General features: G+C 41.0%; 1 protein-coding gene across 1 annotated transcript; it reads left to right on the top strand.

Annotated features, from left to right (window-relative positions):
• Nucleotides 1-1,957: 1,957 nt before the first annotated feature.
• On the top strand, nucleotides 1,958-19,896 carry LOC139648336 (NLR family CARD domain-containing protein 3-like). Its single transcript, XM_071524415.1, has 13 exons — nucleotides 1,958-2,008; nucleotides 2,106-2,150; nucleotides 2,269-2,348; nucleotides 8,516-8,665; nucleotides 8,751-8,804; nucleotides 8,987-10,754; nucleotides 11,735-11,908; nucleotides 13,170-13,343; nucleotides 13,977-14,150; nucleotides 15,004-15,177; nucleotides 15,630-15,803; nucleotides 18,158-18,328; nucleotides 18,829-19,896. The coding sequence occupies exons 3-13, from the start codon at nucleotides 2,300-2,302 to the stop codon at nucleotides 19,013-19,015; spliced, it is 3,249 nt and encodes a 1,082-aa protein (XP_071380516.1). The 5' UTR covers nucleotides 1,958-2,008; nucleotides 2,106-2,150; nucleotides 2,269-2,299; the 3' UTR covers nucleotides 19,016-19,896.
• The last annotated feature ends 835 nt before the right edge of the window (nucleotides 19,897-20,731 follow it).

The following is a 20,731-nucleotide window of genomic DNA, read 5'->3' as shown; positions in this document are numbered from 1 at the left end:
TGACCTCCTCCACCACCACACCCCTACCCGTCGCCTCAGGTCTGCAGACGCTAACCTGCTCCAAACCATCAGGACAAAGCACCGGACCTGGGGCGACAGGGCCTTCGCTGCAGCCGCCCCCTCCCTCTGGAACGCCCTCCCCAGCCACATCCGAAAGGCCAACACTCTGTCATCTTTCAAAAAAGCCCTCAAAACCCACCTATTCACTCTTGCTTTTGACCTCTAATCTTCTTCTCCTCCCCCCTCCCCCGTTCCTCCCTATGTATACGTCCTTTTCTTATCTATTTCTATCTTTTATATATATCTCTATTGAATTTGTTTTATCCTGTGTTTGTAAAACGTCTTTGAGCACCGAGAAAAGCGCTATATAAATGTCATGTATTATTATTATTATTATTATTAGTTTTGCTGTTTGTTTGTTTTTGATTTAGGTGTCGTGCAGCTTTAGGTGCCCAGCTCACATGGGCTTATAAGACACTACAGTTTTTTACTGTCCTGTACTAAATTACTGTTGTTAAGGGTTGGAAAATTAAAATTATGTTCAAAGGTTCGGAGTCACATGATGGCCCACTGTAATGTTTACATTAATGATAACAGTTCACTACATTTGAACTCTGAACGACATGAGCTGTTAAAGGGTCTGTGTGTAATTTCTGATCCAATGCTGGCCTCTATCGTTCAGTGTTGTCATGGCAACAACACTCTGCCCTCTGTAGCGCAAGACCATCATCAGCATGGTGGGCAGGTTAGACTGTGTCATAATCCAGTGAGTCTCAACCTTTTTCATGTCAAGGACCCCTAATCTAGTCCACATTAGGGCAACGGACCCCATTTGATGAGATTTTGTCTCTCGGACCCAAATCTGAGAATATTTTTATTGTTAGATATGATTTTGTCCAGAACTCCATGACTGTCTGTATTGTAGGTAGAGAGATAACAGTGGAACTATGATCAAAATAGTAATATAATCTCAAATTATATTTTCTGATGTGTGTTTTTTGAAGCTCCGTGATATGGACTAACAAACTTCACTAGAGTGCACACTGGCATGGAGGTGAGTAGATAATGAATGACTTTTTTTTTTGGGTGAACTATTCCTTTAACACTGCTGCTACTACTGCTGTGTGTGTGTGTTTGTGTGTGTGTGTGTGCACATAAACCACACTGAGTTCACTCTGCCACCCATCAGTAGGGAAAGGGGGATAACTGTCCTCTCAAGCTTGACATCATTCTTCGTCACAAATAAGGAGGGATTTTGGCCCCGCCCCCTTTGAGTCTAATGTGAAAATGAATTGAGTAAATGTCTGGTAAATATCAGAGAACAATATGGGTGTTAACACAGAGCAAAATCACTTCGCTTCACTTCCTTGTATCTCACGTGATCAAATGCAAATAGAGCAGCTGAGAGCGATTTGAACCAGGCAAGAAGAGAAGACAAGGAAACTGTGAGCCTTTCTCAATCTGTGTTCTTATCTGTACTTGTGTTCTTGTGTCCTTGTGAAATGTCATCAGTTGCAGCCCAAGTACTGTCCCAATACACAAGTTCGCATTTCGCCAAGAACGGTTAAAATTCCTGGAAGTGTTCTTGACACGCCCATTTTACCCAGGATGCAAATATCCCAGCGTTCATTTCGGCATTTAAGCGAGGAACGGGAAGCAGCAGAGAGGCCAACAACGGTACGTTTTTTTCACAATTTTCGTATGCTATTTCATCACTAAATTCACTTCTGAGAATTTTTGAGTCGAGAAATCAAATGTGTAGATTTCAAATATTGGCAGTTTTACAAAAATTGATGGCGAATTGAAAATTTTCTCCGACGTTTTCAGAGTTGAGAAGCTCCACAAACTGGCTCGCCAGCAGGCTAGCACCTGCGGGGGTATTGCACAATACCCCCAGGGTATTGCGCTCGTAACCTTGCGAGTTCATTCTTCCAAGAACGACTAGCAAGAACGTTCTCCCCAAGAACACAAGTCCATTCTTTGCATTCTTGGGTTTGAGACGCGGCCTGTAAGAACATACAGTCATGACTTTCATTTCAGTTTGATTTCATTTCAGTTCTATTCACAGTTCTCTAAATAGATATAACTGTTGTTTCTCTTCTCAGGTACTCAGTAACAACACTAAAACTATGTTGACAGAATGACTGAAAGTGAGTCCAAATGTCCAAAATCAGTCGCAAGGATTTGTGAGATAAAAGTATTACTGTTGTTTATCCTGTTTATTTGTTTTCAGCTTTTCTTGTTTTTTCTGTGTCTTTGCTACTGAAGTTGGAAGAGTTGGTTGAAACTGAGCAGCAGAATGGGAAACAAGAATACGAAGAGCCAGGCTGCAGCAACAACACAGTGTGGTAAGATGCCAACTTTTAAAAACCATCCTTGATATTTATAATTGGTGTAAAAAAAAAAAAAAAAAACACACAAAAAAACCACACAGCTTTAGTTAACTTCAATAAGCATAGTTAAATACAGGCTCTATAATTTTCATAGGGGTTTTTCAGGGAATTGTCAAGTTGAGAATTTTATATTTTATTTTATTCCTGTGGCCCAGGACATTTACAGCTCTGCTCACAGCAGAACCAAACCAGAAATCTTTCACTTGTATCTGCCCCAGTAACACAGTTGACTTGAATCAACCTGTTTGGCCGGGGATTGGAAACCAGACTAACAGGAACAGACTTGTGTTCAGTTTGTCTGCTGTAGAAACCAGCCAACCATTATACAGACAATAAACGGGTGCTGCTCTGATATGTGACAAAAAAATAATGAATAGCCGAACATGTCCTTCAGGTACAAAAATATGTCCTTCTTTGTCCCTGCAGTTTGGCTCATGGAGCAACAAATTAAGCTCAAACCCATACAGAGAAGTTTAGTCTTGGGTGATTAACACTGTGCTTCGTCTCTGTTCTTTTTTCTTGTTCTTCACCTCACTGCAGTCAAGTCAAGTCAAGTTTATTTATATAGCACATTTCATACGACAGGCTCACTGTGCTTCAAAATAAAAAGCAAAAAATAGGCAAAGATCATACATGACAAAAACATATAAGATAGAAACATATAAGATAAGAAGGTATTACATATAGAAAAACACATTAAAAAAAGATAAAAACATATAAGAAGGTATTACAATAAAAAGGAATGAGATAAGAAGGTATTATTATTATTATTATTAAGAAGGGAATAATAGTAATAATACTGATTCTAAAATAAAAGTTTTCCCATTAGCCACACACTTTAAACCTAACTAAAAGCTAGCGAAAAGAGATATGTTTTTAGCCTGCTTTTAAAAGAAGACACTGTTGTAGCAGACCTTAGTTCATGTGGTAGAGAATTCCAGAGAGTAGGAATGAAGTCAGTCAGCTTCAGTTGCACGGAAGTCCATTTCCTCTGCAGGCGTGAACAGAGCTGAGTCACAACCGTCACAACCCCTGTGTACAGTAGGCGTTCCTCATGTCATTAGAACAAAACAGTCGAGTGAGAGTTCATTTGCAAAGAAGAATGCTATTAAAGAGAGACATATTTGTCCCTACAGTGGCCCTGAAGTGCAAAACACAACAACATTTCACAAAACAAATTAACAAATCACAAAACACAACATTTCACAAAACAAATTAAAGGTCCCATATTATGAAAAACACGTTTTTCCTTGCCCATACACATATACTTTAGTCATCCCTCAACCTAACAACCCCCAGAATGTGAGAAGTGAATGCCTCTGCATTGTTGCCCTAGCCTCCTCCCTGGGAACACATGCCAGAAAACGAGCCGTTTTGATTTGGCTCCCCTTGTGACGTCCCAAGGGGAGCAATTTGCATACGCCGACCTCCAAGGTGGATAACCACTCCCCCTCCTCTCTGCTCTCTGTGCGCTGTCGGCCGCCATTGTTTTCCTTCGCTGCTACAGCTTAGCAGATGTCAAAAGCAAGAGCAAAACATGCTAAATGTTCCGTTGTTGGCTTCAAGGCTGAACACAGAGCTCTACACTGCCTCTCAGCATCGGAAGATAAAAAGATATTTTTTTACAATAACGTTCTGACTACAGTAAACTTAGTCCAAATTTGCATGTTTGTGCTAACCGCTTTACCTCGGACCGCTTCGTAAACGAGTGTCAATACAAAGCAGGATTTACATCAACACTGCTCCTGGAAGATGGAAGATGGATTTATCCCAACTGGATGTGGCCCAACAGCAAATGTGCAATCGGTAAGTGTCGCCACTTTGTGATGATATGTACAGTTGGGTGCAGTCAACTGGGCTTGACAACATGTCGAGGTTTGCTAACGTGTGTAAAGTTATGTTCCATTTGCTTGTTTGCGACATTGTTTTCATGTTTGTTTTTTAACACAGTCTATGGTGCTTTGTTGCTAAATCAGTTGCCTTGTGTGGAGAGATGTGTCCGCTAACGTAGCTTGAGAATGAGAAATGAATACGGTAGTTTATGGTGTTTCAGTCCAATTAACATCGGGTAGCGATTTAGCTCCAGTCCCGATGGGGACGGAGTTTGATGCGGGCCTGTGAATAGGAGGCAGTCTGTTGGCCACAACGACAACAGTTAGCAGTCGTCTAGTTAACCAGGTCCAGAAAGGACAAAGCTACTATGATCCAGGCTAGGAGCTAGTGCTGTTAGCCGCGTGCTAATCTAGCGTTAGCATTAGCGTTAGCGTTAGCTAAGGTTAGCTCCTCTGGCTCACTTTGCGGACACATCTCCTTTCTAGACAGCCGCACCTGTAACGTGGCAAAAGTCGAACAGTACTTTGTTTATCGGGGACTCTGTCACTGCAAACATTTAACTTCTAACGCCAAATGAATGGAAGGGAGTTACTGGCTGATGACATGTAGTATTTCACGTTCTGTCTTTGCACCTAGTCTGGCAACTCTAGTCTTGTAATCAGCTGGGGTTGTGGCAAAAAATAACTAGAAAACCTGAACAACGAGACTACAATAAATGCTACCTTTCTCGAGGTTGTAATGTCTTATTTTTCTTGAGACTGTGTTTAGAACCAACTACATGGTAATTATTGAGGCTGTAGTTTGTGGTAATGTTACTGGATTGCAGTATATTGTAAGGTGTAGGTATTACTCATGATGCAATATCCTAAAAAATATTTGAGATAATTGGTTGCATTAAACATTGCTATTCCCTGCTATGGGGCCAGCACATCTCAGACAGTCGTTAAATAAATATACAAATGTTATAACAATGTATAAACTATTGTATAAAATAATTTATGACTCAAAATTGCACATTTTGCTACTCGCCAGTGTCAGGCCACACTATGCAATGTATATTCTTTTGTAATAGAACAACTGATGACTTCTGTGTTTCTGTTACTCCACAGATTATGTCGATGAGTTGATGGACCTCATCTTTGATCAAGTCTTCCAGGACCCTGCACCTTATGTGAGCCAGGTTTTGAAGATCGCCATCCCAGAAGACCTGTGCGCCCAGTCTGACAGGCCAGCCAAGGAGGACGTCATTTCAGCCACGTGTCTCGGTTCAATCAAGAGGCAGTCTGAACCCGACGCAGCTGGCAGCATCAGGGAGCTCACAACATGCACAGCACCACACACACAAACACACACTGGTATCAATACTCTGACCCTGAGACCTAGAAAGCCCCAGCACTAGTTGGCAAAGGATCTGTAGGCTAGACACTGAGAAGAGGGTACACATACTGTCAATATATTTCATTTCAATACTTAGTCTCTTCTTTTGTTGTTTTGGTTATCTTGCATGAGGTCAGGTTGTAGTTGGGTGTTTTCCACGAATACATAACAGATAACTAAAAACATCATATTATAAATCATTTTTGTGATTGATACACCCTGTGTACACTCACAGATGTAGATTTTGTAACATAACAGCAGCCCATTATGGTCCTGCATAAGCAGTATGTTATGTTTCTACATGTGCCTTTTTTATGCCTTTTCTAAAATAAAATAATTGTATTCTGTATGAACAGTCAGTGTGGTTACTTATTAGTTTCACATTTAATTTACATGGGTGTGTAACGGGAAAAACGTATATAATCCCACACATAGTGTCTATACTTACATGGTGCTTTATTACATTTCAATGACTGAAATGTAATAAAGTACCATGCAATTGTAGACAGTGTGTTGGATGATATTACTTTTTCAGTAACTAAATTACGACAGTCATATGTCTAAATGGTCGATAGCATGGGACATAAACATATGTTTGCCGGTGTCTGGCAATATTTGTATCCACTGCAGATGGGTTCTTCTTTTGCGTCCTCACATCAATTTGATGTATTTGAACGTAATAACTACATAATGTCTGGATTTGTTTCCTATCGCTAGCCAGTACAACGGCAATTGTAAGACATTTCATGGAACAACATTACAGCAGCTATCAAATTAGCCAGCTAAAAGCTACCGACACCTATTGGCCCTCATTTACGAAACGAACGTAGGACAGAAAACTGGGCGTACGGTCATTTCCACGCAAAGCTCGGCATTTATCAATTTGGACGTGAGCGGAGGCTACGATCAAATCTCACGTCAAGTCTCAACTCGTGTAGCAAGTTTTCCAGTCAGCGTGGACTAAACCGAGAATATTTAGGGGCGTGATATTTAAATGACGATTGTTTTCAGTCGCCACATTTATCAACGCCCGATCATTCTTACGCTGTGATCGGCGAGATACGAACGTTTAATGAATCACACGTGAACCCTGTCCTAAGATGATTTCTGCGCTCGGATCTGCGCTGGTTTCTATGTTAGACTGATAAATGAGGGCCACTGTGTTGACGAGCTTACTAGACAGCCTCAAACCACCGGCGCCGGTGAACGTCAGGCTAAAAACGAATCAAACAAACCATACGGTATATTTACAGTGCGAGACACTCCGGCAGGTAACGTTAGATATCGTTTTTATGGGATACAAAGTTGTCCGCTATGGCGATCCAGAAAGACCACATAGCCGCCGCAACCATATATACACACATGGTGAGAAAGTACGAAAACAGTGAAATTTCAACCTACCAGTCAGAGACATCCTGCTGTAACCGTGTCTGTAAAACTTCGGCAGTTGCATCCTCTTGTTCGGTTGACAGATTCCGCCTCAAAAATGTAGGTTTTACATGTTGTGTCACGGAGTTTTCTTCTACAAGCAGCTGCCATGTTTAGTTGGTCTTGGAGTTTTTCTGCGTCTGCATCCCCCCCCCCCTCACCCAGCCGATCAGGCGGCCAATCAGAGCAGCGCCTCATTATCAGAGCATCCCCGCCCACTCAGAACAGCGCATAGTTAATGAGGGGAGAAACTGAGAGGATGGAGAGGCTGGATTTGTGTGTTTTTTTGCAACAGAATTCATAACCTTATTTTAAAGACCACTGAGAAATGTTTTAAACAGCTAAAAAGAGCATAATATGGGACCTTTAACGAATCACAAAACGCAACATTTCACAAAACAAATCAGCAAATTCAAAAACGCAATGAAAAAAAAAAAAAAAATCAGCATTTCACAGAAATCAGCAATTCAGAGACTCTGGTGTTGCTCTAGTCAATGCTGTGTCAAGCGATCAGGCCAATCAGCGCCTTTGTGGGCGGGACTAAAGTTGGAACTGTTCGTGCAACGGTTTTTCATTGGTGTTTTGGCAGAATAATATTTGTTGAAATCACCTCCTTAACCAACCTATAGTCTTTGCAAAGACAATATTTTTGTCAAAAATGACCAACATTCTCGGTAAAGTTAGTAAATACGCCCAGCATCAATGTAATGTGATTGGTTCAGGGAAAATCAACCCCCCCACACAGAAAATGGCTAACGAGGAGGAAATCTCAGGCTGAATAATGGAGTGGGAACGAAATGGCCATTCAGTCTGAATATCAGGCTATCCCAGTCCCTTCCCTTCTTCCCACCTGCTCACCCCCAACCCAACCAAAAAGAAAAAAAGAGGGCCAATAACAAAATGAAGTGTAAAATAAATATTTCTATCCTGCTCTATTGACTCAACAACAACTCCACTCCATCTAGCAGAGCCGTGGCATATAGGGCAGATAGCACACACCTTATGACTTAAAAAAAACTTTTTCTAGACTGGAGAAACTCGCTCGCTATCACTCTTCACTTCCATATAAAACCCATGCTCGGGCAAGTTCCTTGGGGGTTGTTGAAAGGAATTATGGGAAATGTAGGAAGTCACTATGAAGCAGAAGTAGACAAGGCAGGTTGAGGGAAAGTAAATTACAACTCTTCATCACAAAATAACTCCTGTAATGCATTGAACATCACAGACTGCATTGTGATTTGACTTTCAAGACTAGAGCAGCAGGTCTGTGACCGTATAGTCATCGGTTTGAATCCCCGGACTGGCTGAGGAAATCTGGGAAGGGGAAGAAATTTTCCTCATCTTTGTTACTGATTTCTGTCAGGTCTTTGCTAAATCGGCTCTAACACAACAGAATCTCAGAACACCTTATAAACAGTTTGGTCAATGCTGACCAACTAACCAGTTTCCAACCAGTGATTCATCTTGTTGTCTGTTCCATGCAGAGCAAACTGTGGGAGATGCTGGTAAAAACCTGAGGGAAGCAGGAAGCAGGACAACCACCGTACAGACTGGAGGCGTCGTCAATACACCTGATTTTACTGGTGCTCGCTTTGAAGGGGCTAATATAAACTTCAATATCAACACTCCAAATGGTAAATAGTTTGCTGGATTTTATGAATAAAATTTTTTTCTGATTATTCTGCAATTCACAGCAGACACTACATGTTTCTGTTTCAGCCCAAACTCCTGCCAGGACAGAGGAGACTGATGCTGCTTCTCCTCAAGACAAAGGTACTGTACTGTTTAAAGATGTTTTACCATCAAATGAAATTATGTAACCAACATTATTATTATTAATAATAATATTTGTAATTTCTCTTTCGCTGTTAAAACATCACTATAATTCATTATTAAGATTTTGTGGAGTATGATCAAATAATTGGTAGTCATGTCATAATGTTTTCATCTTTCAGAGAACATCCTAAGATGCCAAGCTGAACTGAAATCTTACCTTCAGAATACAACAGAAGACCTTTTTCAAGGAACAAATGAAGACGGAGAATCTACTCTTTTGAAAAAGATCTATACAGAGCTTCACATCACAGAAGGAGGTGGTGGAGAGGTTAATAGTGAACATGAAGTGATTGAAGCAGAATCCAGAAGATCTGCAACTCACGAGACAGCAATCCACATCAATGACATTTTTAAAGCTTTGCCAAACCAAGAAAAACCTCCCCAAAGAGTTCTGACAAAGGGAATTGCTGGCATCGGAAAAACTGTCGCAGTGCAGAAATTCATGCATGACTGGGCATTCGAGGAAGCCAATCAAGCCATCCAGTTTGTATTTCTATTCCCATTCCGAGACCTGAATTTGATAAAAGACAAACGTTTTAAGTTTACTGAGTTAATTTGTGACTTTTTTGTCGAAATGAAGGATTTGAAAATCTCAGACTACAACAAGTCCAGTGTTTTGTTCATCCTTGATGGTCTGGATGAGAGCAAATTCCCCTTAGATTTTCAGAAAAATGAGATGTGCCGCGATATTACAAAGACTACCTCAATAGACATTCTGCTGACCAATCTCATCAAGGGGAACCTGCTTCACAAAGCCTTGGTCTGGATCACAGGTAGACCAGCTGCAGCCAATCAGATCCCTCTTCAGTATGTTCACCGGGTGACTGAGGTACGAGGCTTCAATGATGACCAGAAGAAGGAATACTTCCAGAAGAATATCAGTGACAAGGATATGGCTCAAAACATCTTCACCCATATAAAGTCGCTAAGAAGCCTGGACATCATGTGCCACATTCCAGTGTTCTGCTGGATTTCAGCCACAGCTCTGAAGAATCTCATGAAAAGTCAAAAAGATAAAGAAGACAAAGAGTTGCCCAAGACTCTGACTGAAATGTACACACACTTCCTGATCATCCAGACAAAGCTGAAACACCAGAAGTATTGTCAGGAAGGTGAAACAGATGATCATGTGATCTTGAAATTGGGAATGCTGGCCTTCCAACAGCTTGATAAGGGTAATCTAATCTTCTATGTAGATGATCTCAAAAATTGTGACATTGATGTGAAAGACACAGTTTACTCTGGAGTTTGTACACAGATCATAAGGAAGGAATCTGGTCTTCACAGAGAGGAGATTTACTCTTTTGTCCATCTCAGCGTTCAGGAGTTTCTTGCTGCTCTGTATGTATTGGTCACCTTCATAGATAGGGGAGACAATCTGCTTTCCAGCCAAACAAGTGCAAAAGTGCGAACAGAGACAGGAGAAATCCCTATTGTCTTCCTCCACAAGAGTGCAGTGGATAAGGCTTTGAAGGACCGTTATGGGCGTTGGGACTTGTTTCTGCGCTTCCTGCTGGGTCTCTCACAGGAGAAGAATCTGAAACTTCTTCAGGGGATGTTAGGACGTAAAGAAAGAAGACTGCAGAGCAATCAGGAGACAGTCAACTACATTCACACGAAGATCAGGAAGGTCACCGTTACTGAGTATAGCACCAATCTGTTCCACTGTTTGAATGAGCTGGGTGACCAATCTCTGGTAAAGCAAGTCCAAGGACGCCTGGACTCAGGAGATCTCAGCAAAATTCTACCTGAACATTGGTCAGCTCTGGCCTTTGTGTTGCTTACTTCTAATGAAGATTTGGACGTGTTTGAGCTGAAGAAATACTTGAGATCAGATGATGTTCTGGAGAGGCTGCTGCCAGTGCTCAAAGTGTCAAAGAAAGCTTTGTAAGTATTTGGCCAACCAGAACACTGAGACATGTGACCACTCTGAAGGTCTCAGATGATTGCATTAAAGATTAGATACAGGGTGAACAAAAAAAGAAACACCTATATATGAATACCAAGTAGCTAATTAGGCATCCTGAACTGTGTGTAGTGGGATATTGAAGCCTGAAGGAGGTGGAAATGTAATTACTATAAAGGGTCAATGACGTTTAGATGTGCTGGTTGAGGCCAAGAGGATGACTTCATCCTGCTGTTCATGAAACCACATTATCACCTTGGAGTAAGGGAACATCATGAGGAAACAGTGTTAGCACTCTAAGGTGCCCATTGTCCATTATACAATCATGCAAAGCAATGATTCAAACCAGTCAAATTGTTTTAGGGCGGAGTTATGTGCAGAGCCTGGCACTGGTGCTCATTTGTTTACTGTTGTAGGAACAACAAGGCAGTTGCTACAGATAGCTAGTTTGTAAATCATTTGATGAGGTACTGGTATGGGTTGTGGTCATGCAATAGCCTATTCTGGCTTCTGAATGTAAAGTATTACCTTAAAGTCATTTTAATTTTCCTACCCTTAAACATAACCTTCACCCTTAACCATAAATCTAACGGTTAAGTTTAGGCAAGTAAAACCTAACCGTTAGCCAATCTTTAGGTGGAAATGTCGTGTCCACTTCATGTTATTGTCACAGAATCCTAATTGGATTTCAGTGTAATGTGATTGGCCTGTGTAGCTGCCTTTGGAATTGGGATTTAGTTACCTCAAAATTAAAGTTTTTCATGTAGTGTTTCCATTTGACCACCCCCTGGTCGATGCCACTTACATACTCATCCTACAACTATACAGACACGACATTGCTTGAATTTTGGCGAAGTTTTGGACTGTTTCACTATGTTTCACTATGAAACGTTCACTCTGCTGTTATGTTAAATGTGTGTGTGTGATAACATGATAACATTCTTGTTGTTTTTCTCTTCAGGCTTGGTGACTGTAACCTCACTGGCAGATGCTGCAGGTCTGTTGCTTCAGCTCTCAGCTCAAATACGTCTGGTCTGGAAGAGTTAGACCTGAGCAGAAATAAACTGGATAACTCTGGAGTGCAGCTGCTCTCCAGTGGCCTGGAAAACTCACACTGCAAACTCCAGAGACTGAGGTAATAATGACACTGTTTGACCATTTCCAAGCCAGTTGGGAATTGCTTTAGCTGCTGTACTATACTGTATATTGCACTGCTGTATGTGTCTGGTGATTTGTGTTTGACAGCTATATGCTGTATGGAATGGGTATAAATACAGTAGTTAGACTTTAGACACATTCACACTGCAGCTGCAGTGTGAATTGGGAAATCGGATTTCCCAATTCCGATTTTTCTAATCTGTGTAAACAGCAAAAAGCTGCATGGAGTCACATTTTCTCGATTCCCATCTGGAACAAACCAAGCAGCCAACACCACGGGTGAATTTTGAAGCCAATAAGGAAGTGGTGCCAGGCGGCAATTCCTCTAACGTCCGCTAGAGGTCGGCTCCAAAAACACTCCGAACCACCCAAATGCCAGTCAAGGGGACCACAACCCAACTTCTCACTCACAATACAAAGTCAGTCAATTTTTCAACAAGAGTTTATGGTCTCAGTAGCTAATTTCACTTCTTCTAATGTGTGTCCTTATGGCAATTTTCAAAATAATTGCGTTTTTAACGGGATGTAACTGTTACAAAATGGGGTTGTTTTCCTAGTGATCAACAGGTCGCCAATTACGGACCAATAGTAGGCGGAGCGGCGGCTCTGTGGACGTCTCTCGGCTTCGCTCTGGCTGCTCTGGCTCCAAAAAATGTCAACATGGCGGCGATCGTAAACCCAATCTTTTGGCTTCAAAACGGCCCTTCAGAAACCTATGGGTGACGTCACACTCACTACGTCCATCTTTTTTTACAATCTATGGACCAAATGGATATCTGGTACAAAATCTGATTCAGACTTGTATTTGAATACTCAAATCACAATTTGTCAGCGTTGCTATGACAACAAGTAAATCTTATGCCATTGACTTGGCAAGAAAGGCAAATGGACGACTTGACGCCTCAAGTCCAAACTGGAAGGATCAGACTGTAACCGAAATGTGTTGGGACAAATCTGGATGTCTTTTGTCATTGTCACACATTGAGCACATCACTGTCAGTTCATATTGCTATGAAATATGGGTTACATCTTACAATATGTCATTGAAAAAATCTGATACGAGCCGCAATTGAGCAAGTAAGCATGAAGGCCTGCAGTGTGAACAGAGACTCAGTCAGAGATTATTTCCACATTGGCCCCTGTCAGCCCCTTCATCCAATTTGTTGCATTTATGTGAGTTCCTTGTTCAGGCAAAAAATGACTAGTTGTATATAATGCTGTCATTCTTTGCTGTGCAGTTTGAAGGACTGTAGCATCACAGAGGAAGGATGTCGGTTTTTGGCTGCAGCTCTGGCTTCAAACCCCTCCCACCTGAGAGAGCTGGATCTCAGCAACAACAGACTTCAAGATTATGGAGTGAAGTGTCTTTCAGCAGCTCTGAAGGACTTCAGTTGTTCTTTGGAAACATTCAGGTAAAACTCTGATACGCCAGCCAAAATAATAAAATCTAATAAAAACCAATCCATCTTTTGTACAAGATTCTGTTGTCATAGTTATCAAGTTGTCCATATATGCCCTGATGGCCAGGCAGTGAATCAGTCCTGGCTTCCTTTCCCCACCTACCACCCACTTTGTTGCCCCAATGATGACCTGCATTGCGATAATGAATGCTGGAGGGCAGATTGTGCATCACAATCTTGTCTATGTCCATGCCAACATCTGTTGCCATGTTAATCTTCCACCCCTCTAGACTCAAGGGGCATTCTTCCTCTACATTGTGCCATAGCTTTAGTGGGTGTAAAACAAAAACAATATTTCTGCCAAGGTAGGACAATAAAGTTGTATTGTATTGTAACGGACATGCTGAGTCAGCCTTGGATACTGTAGCTATGGGTTGATGCCCATGATGGCTCTGATAGGTTCAGTTCCTACCGTTAGCCGTCTTTCTAAGCTGTCACTTGGTCTTTCCTCAGTGTGGAAAGGTGTAAACCAGTCCGTATTAGACTGCTGGAATGAAAACCAGCAGGACTGGAATAGAGAACCACTGGACTAGACTTAAGAGCTGTATTGGAGAGTTTGGAGTCATGCTTCTTTTCTGTTTGCAGGTTAAGTGACTGTGGCATTACTGGAGAGGGATGTAAGTCTCTGGCTTCAGCTCTCAGCTTGAACCCATCTCACCTGAAAGACTTGGATCTCAGCCGGAATAGATTGGGAGACTGGGGAGTCAACCAGCTGTTTGGCTTCCTGAGTGATCCTGTCTGCCAGCTGGAGAGACTATGGTAAGAATCAGAGTCAGTTCATTCTCCAAGTCTACTACATGTACAGGATTTAATGGTGTCATTACTACAGTGACATACTGACACGCATGGTACAGGACAGCAGACTCTAACAGACTATCATAGTATTACAGTACATACTGACTGTGATCAAGAGTACAGGTCAAAGAATCCGGCCTCATGATAGTTTGAAACAAGTAATACAGACAATTAAACATGCTGTGGTGTTACAGCAATCAGTGTAATTTTGAAAATGCTATAATGGATCAATGAGACAATGAGCATCATTACCTGAAGTACTGTCAAAATCCAATCAGTGGTGCCCCGCCCCCAACTTAATTTTGGGGCCAGTTAGCTTTAAAAAAGAATGTGATGAGTGCAATGACCAGAAACCAGTGACGTATGGTTAAGTTACTGTGCGTTCACACCTCAAGAAACATGGTTGATGTGTCTCTCTTTTCTGACTGATTGTGAGCGGGGCAGACCTCTGAACAGTCAAATCATGTATTTTTGCTGCTTTTGGTGTTGCCTTTATAGCATTACATTGTATTGCTGAGTTAATACAGCTAATTAGCAAGTGTTAATCAGGTAGAATTAATGGAAACGAAAAAGAAAAAACAGGGCTCACCATCGACCTAACGGTGGAGGCGGATGTTCAGATGTTCCAAGTTCCTTCACATAACACAGGGTGTTCCCCAAGGCTCCATATTGGGCCCTATATTGTTTACCTTTTATATAAACGATGTTGCAAAGCCTGTAATGTCCACCTGTATGCAGATGACACTATTCTTAAACAGAGCTGCGTAACCTCTGTGCCCTACAGAGAGATGATGGAAACCATTTCTTTTTTCTGAAGGCTTTACAAGGTAAACCTGAAAGAGCAAGGCGGTGCTGCTCTGGCTTCAGTTCTGAGTTCAAACCCCTCCCACCTGAAGGTGCTGGATCTGGGAGGGAATGAGCTGGGAGACACTGGGGTGAGGGACATCTCCATTCTGCTGAAGGGTCCAAACTGCAAACTGGAGACACTGAGGTGAGCATGTCCTTTTACCTAGAAGAAACTGCAACTGTTGAGACATTGAGACACTTTTGTGATCGGGCAGTCACCAGATACCACTTCATGGACAAACACTCCACAACTATCCAAAATATTACTAATGTGACATAATGTGCTCCTCTATTGATCCCTGTAGGGGTTTGAACCTGGCTGCTGTAGTTGAGGTTTCTCCAATCACTAGGACATCCTACTATAATGATACCATTTTATATACTGATCAATAGCTGCCTTTTCCATTATTCAGATGGAAATGTGTGTTTTAACAGACTAGTAGTTTCTTGGTGAGGCTGGCTTCCCACTTTAAATCCTGAAGACTCTTCTCAAAGTTCCTGCCAGGTCGCTGTCACTCGCTAAACTCAGAACAAAAGTAGGACTTTGGCTCTGCGTTATGTGTAACTTACCCTACAAAACTGTGTTTTCCCCAACAGACTGGCATGCTGTAGGTTTACAGAGAGTGGTTGTGATGTTCTGGCTTCCTGTCTGAAGTCAAACCCCTCCCACCTGAGAGTCCTGGACCTGGCAGGAAATGACCTCAGAGACCCCAGTGTCAACTTCCTCTCTTCTTTCTTGGAGGAGCCACTTTGTAAACTGGAGACACTTGAGTGAGTATTGTAGCCATTATCACACTATAATTAAGATGAGATGAAACTTTTTTGATCCCTGTTGGGAAATTAGACAATTACAGCAGCAAATAGCCTAGTAATATGATACCGCAGAGAAAAAAAGAAAAATAGAACCTAACCATAAAAATAGAATATAACTAGGATGCTGTCGGGGGCCGACAGCAAGGGTATATCCCCGAAATTCCCCAATCCTCGAAGGCCCCATTAAGTCAAATGTAATAAAAAGCCATTCAATAATCACACAATAAGACTCCAGGGTTAATCTTCCTAATTATATTGGTTGTCCCAACTATTTTTATTTTGCCAAATAATGAAAGTTTTCCTTCTTGGGCTAATCTAAAGTTAATTTATTATTATATTATATGATATTATATGATATTATATTATATTATATTATTATTACTCCTAAACACTCCAAAATGAATGGATATAATCCTCTAGGGATTGTCTCCCCAATAATAAAGGGTATGTACCTTAACTATTTTTTTAACACAATATAATACACAATAATAAATGTAACTAATTAAATATAGCCACTAGTGGCGATGGCTGGGTTCATGCCAGTACAGTAGCCAGAGCTGAAACGTGGAAATTTGCATTAAGATTACTGTCAGTTTTATCATATTAGGCTGTTGAGCCATCAGGCCCCAAGCTATCAAGTTCTGATACTGAAGAATGTAATAGCAAGTTAAAAGGTGTCAATATCCAACTTCGTATTGGCTTTACTGTGTCTAGCTGTAATTCAAAATGCTGCTGTTGGGTAAAATCTGGTCGGATATGGAAATTGGTATGCATGTTCCACATAAAGGTTGGAACATGATTGCCAAGTTTCATAGCGATTGGTGAAATTCTGTTTGAGTTATAAGCCAAAATGTCATAGGCCATGCCCACTTTCACTAATGATGACCAAACTTCAGATTTTGACTAGGACATGGTCCTAGAGCATGTGTAGAGAATTTCGTGCAATTTCACCAATTGGATTAGGAGATACAGTTTTCTGGCCTTTGTGGCACCCCCTATTGGTCAATATTTGAATGGCTTTGCACACATGTTCATTATATGTGAACATGTTGTCCAAGTTTCATGATGATTGGACCATCTATCACAAAGTTAAAACTACAAAAGATATCAACAATCTATAAACAACATTTTAAGAGTGTTGAACCATAGATGCTACTGAGTCACACAAAAATCTATGTTCTTGCCAAAATATTTCACCAAGGCTTATGTTATTTTCGCTAAAAACAGCAGATTTTAGTTACTCACGTTGAGAAAATCATTGAGTGCATATAGATATTTTCAGCATGAAATGGTAGGCAGTTCCTAATCAGTCTAAATCATACCTCAACACAAAATAAGGGAGATTTTCCGGGACCCCCACCTGACCATAATTTTTACATTATGAAATGGGTTTCCTCTCTCGGTTCCAGAGATCTAATGACCAGGTGCCTTTACTGCCTGCCCTGTAATCTCAGAGCAAAAAGGATTGGGTTACAAATGGTTGTTTCCCAACATACTTCTGGTCAGGTATGGGAAAATAGTGTCCCAAGTGTCTAAATATCTACATAAATACTTAGCTTTTTTTGCTGGCGTCTGATCACTGATTTTGTTCTCCATCTTTCGCATTGTTTGCTGACTGAATGACCTTGCATCCTGACTTGTCAAAAAGACGAGACAAGGATGCTGCTTGCTGAATTATTCTGTATGCTGCCACCTGCTGCACTGGTGTGGGTATAGCAGGGCTTTTCTGGCATGTTATATATCCATATAAGTCTGTGGATCTAACCAAAACAACTTGATTGGGTCAATTAGGATTCTGTATAACTGTAAAAATAAAAAAGGGAAATACGGGAGATTTACGGGGAAAATTACCAAAAGGAGCACGGCGGGAGAGGGGGTGAAAATACAGGAGAAAAACGGCTTGACAGGTCCTGTCTAAATGTATATAGATTTGCTTTTGCTACTCTGCTCACCATTTGTGTATGTTTCTCAAATTTTAGATGGGAGTCTAACATCAAGCCAAGATATTTAACCTCAGAAGCCTGTTCAATCGATTGTTCATTGATTTTTAGATTTAATTTATTTACGTCATCTGGTGAGGACCGTTTCCTGGACGTGAAGCATAATGACAGAGTTTTCTTAATGTTCAGTGTTAGACAAGAATGTTTGAGCCATACTGCTACCGATTCTAGATGTTCCGTCAATTGTGTGGAAACTGAGGCGGTAGTCCGGCCAGACACATATGACAGTGTCATCTGCATACATCTGGAGACCTGCTCCTATTTTGATTATGATAAACAGACAGAAATCTCACTCCTCCTGTCTCCTTCAAGGCTGAAATGCTGTTCGCTGACCAAGGGATGCAGCCAGTCTCTGACCCTTGCCCTCAGTTTCTCCTCTGCTCTTAAAGAGCTTGACCTGCGCTACAACAAGCTGGAGGACCAGGGGGTGGAGCTGCTCTCTGATTGGCTGAGGAGACCTCAGTGTAGACTGGAGATACTGAGGTGAGGCTTTCTAAATCTAATTTAAAAAACTTTACTCTGTTTTGTTCCCCTTAATGAATTCAGGAGCTACTATGGATTGGCCGCGTTCCGTCCGTCTGTCCGTCACACACAATATCTCAGACGTCACTGATTGACTTCTGACAAAACTTTCAAATTTTCAAAATTACACTGATCGGCCATAGGGGGGTGCTACAACATTTGTTTACTGGTTACTGATTTGCCCAAGGAGTGCCTGCATCATTCATGGGGGACAACATGTTAACTTGTTCTCCATGGTTCCTGTGTCTTTCCCTATCGATTCTCTATCATTCATGATCATTCCAGGGAATTATTTGTTCACAGGAATATTTGTTCAGTCCAGCAGTTCATACTCATAGATTATTGTTTATATCACTTTACTGTCCATTACTGCATTTTCATATTTTTTCATAACTTCTGCACAACAATGGCTCAATAAAATGACCAATGGACTTATACACTTTATTATTCTTCTTTTGCAGGTTGTCATTCTGTACAGAGAGGAGCTGTCGTTCTCTTGCCTCGGCTCTGAGGTCCAACCCACATCTGAGAGAGCTGGAGCTGAGCAAAAGTGATCCAGGAGAATCAGGTTTGAAGTTGCTGAAGGATCCACAATGCAAACTACAGACACTGACAGTGACGAACATCCGAACAATGGTATCTGAGTGACATTAAAGAGACACGTAACTGAACTAACATGGACAGTGCTATTTTCAAGCATAGACATTTCTCTATATAAAATAATATACAAATATCACAGATAATCACTGTTCATCTTTAAAGCAGGCAAATAAACTGCAAAAGCGAATGTTTGTCAAACTAACAGCTTCAATGTTTTGTTTAGTAGCCCCAACCCTCTGGTCTTTATCAACGTTCACATCAGCTTACTGTGGCTGTCTTTCCACTGGATTTCATTTCTGTAATCATCTACCGATGAAGTTCATTGTCGTTAGAACAAATGCTATACTGGAGAAAAAGAAGAAAGAAGAATATCTGAAAAAAGTATTTAATGTCATTGTCAAAATATCAGACTGTCAGTAGGTGTGGAATATCCATAGAGTTGGAGGTTTTGTTTTAGTTTAAGTATATAAATCATATGTACAGATGTGCATATCATTTAGGAGCAAGAAGGACAAAATAGGACATGAGAGCTTTTAACAATGTAAGGTTGGCAAAAGAAATAGAACTGAAGAAATCACTTTTAATTGTATTTTGATTTTATGTATGAAATGAGCCTTGTACCTTTTTGATAATAAAATCCCTGAGTTGTCTCTTTTACAGAAAGAGTGAGTGAATTGTTCTTTTTGTAAAGTTGATCAAATTAAGTACACTAGTAAACAGACACAAAGCATGATGGAAGCTAACATGAACTCCAGTGTGTGGTCATTTTTCTCTCTTCTGGCCTGAACCTGGCCAAGCCAAAGGGTCGATCACATGGTAAACCCTAACCAACCCCAACCTGACAGTAGATTGTCTTCAGAATCCAGATTGGTGTGGACCTAAGCACAGTTTGGGTCGGATCTGCTTCAAACAGTATTCACAAGTATTTGTTATGGACATCCTTCCACGTGTGAACTTTTTTTCCTCTATGTTACCGCTACCACCACCCATCAACTACTGGGAAAAGATTCATTCATTAGTTTCCAAATTCATCTGGGGGGTGAAGCGCCCTCGTGTTAGACTAACCACATTACAACGTGATAAATCTTCAGGGGGTCTCACTGTCCCCAACTTTAAACATTATTTTTGGGTATTTGTATTAAGACCTCTCTCATCCTGGTTCAATCCTGACGCTGTTGCTTCTTGGAAACCTATAGAGGAAAATTTAGTTCACCCTCATAGATTAACAGATTTAGTTTATTCGGCTTTACCGCTTAAACACTCTAAACTTCGCCTTGGTCCTATTATTACCTTCCTTCTGTCAATTTATATATGGCGTAAAAGAAAAAGAATCGAATACAATTCAGAAATGGCACTTAAACAGTTCAATTTTTCATAATTATTCACTCCTCTCAGGAGCTGTCCCATTCTCATTTCCAGTGTGGAGGGATAAAGGTGTACATGTTCTAGCAGATATTTATGATAATACTGGTCTCCGTTCTTTTAATGACTTATGTATTGCTTTCAATCTACCTGCGTCATCATTTTTCCAGTATCTCCAACTACGATCATCAATGAAGGCTTATGGGGTTCCATGGAACACGTCACTCACTACACATACCATACACAAAATCCTAAACAAACAAGGTCAGACAAAGGGCCTAGTGTCAGAACTTTACTCTTTACTCACAATAGTTACTCATAGATCTCTGTATATTCAGCAGGTGTGGGCTAGGGATCTGGGGATAGCTTTGGTTGATAGTAGCTGGGCTAGGATATGGGAAT

This window comes from Centroberyx affinis, unplaced genomic scaffold (assembly GCF_046629955.1).
Source record: "Centroberyx affinis isolate AG114_WGS23_722 - 3 ecotype Tasmania unplaced genomic scaffold, CSIRO-AGI_Caff_v1 ptg001193l_1, whole genome shotgun sequence".
Taxonomy (NCBI): domain Eukaryota; kingdom Metazoa; phylum Chordata; class Actinopteri; order Beryciformes; family Berycidae; genus Centroberyx; species Centroberyx affinis.
The sequence above is the reverse complement of the archived record's forward strand: the minus strand, read 5'-3'. Positions and strand labels throughout refer to the sequence as shown.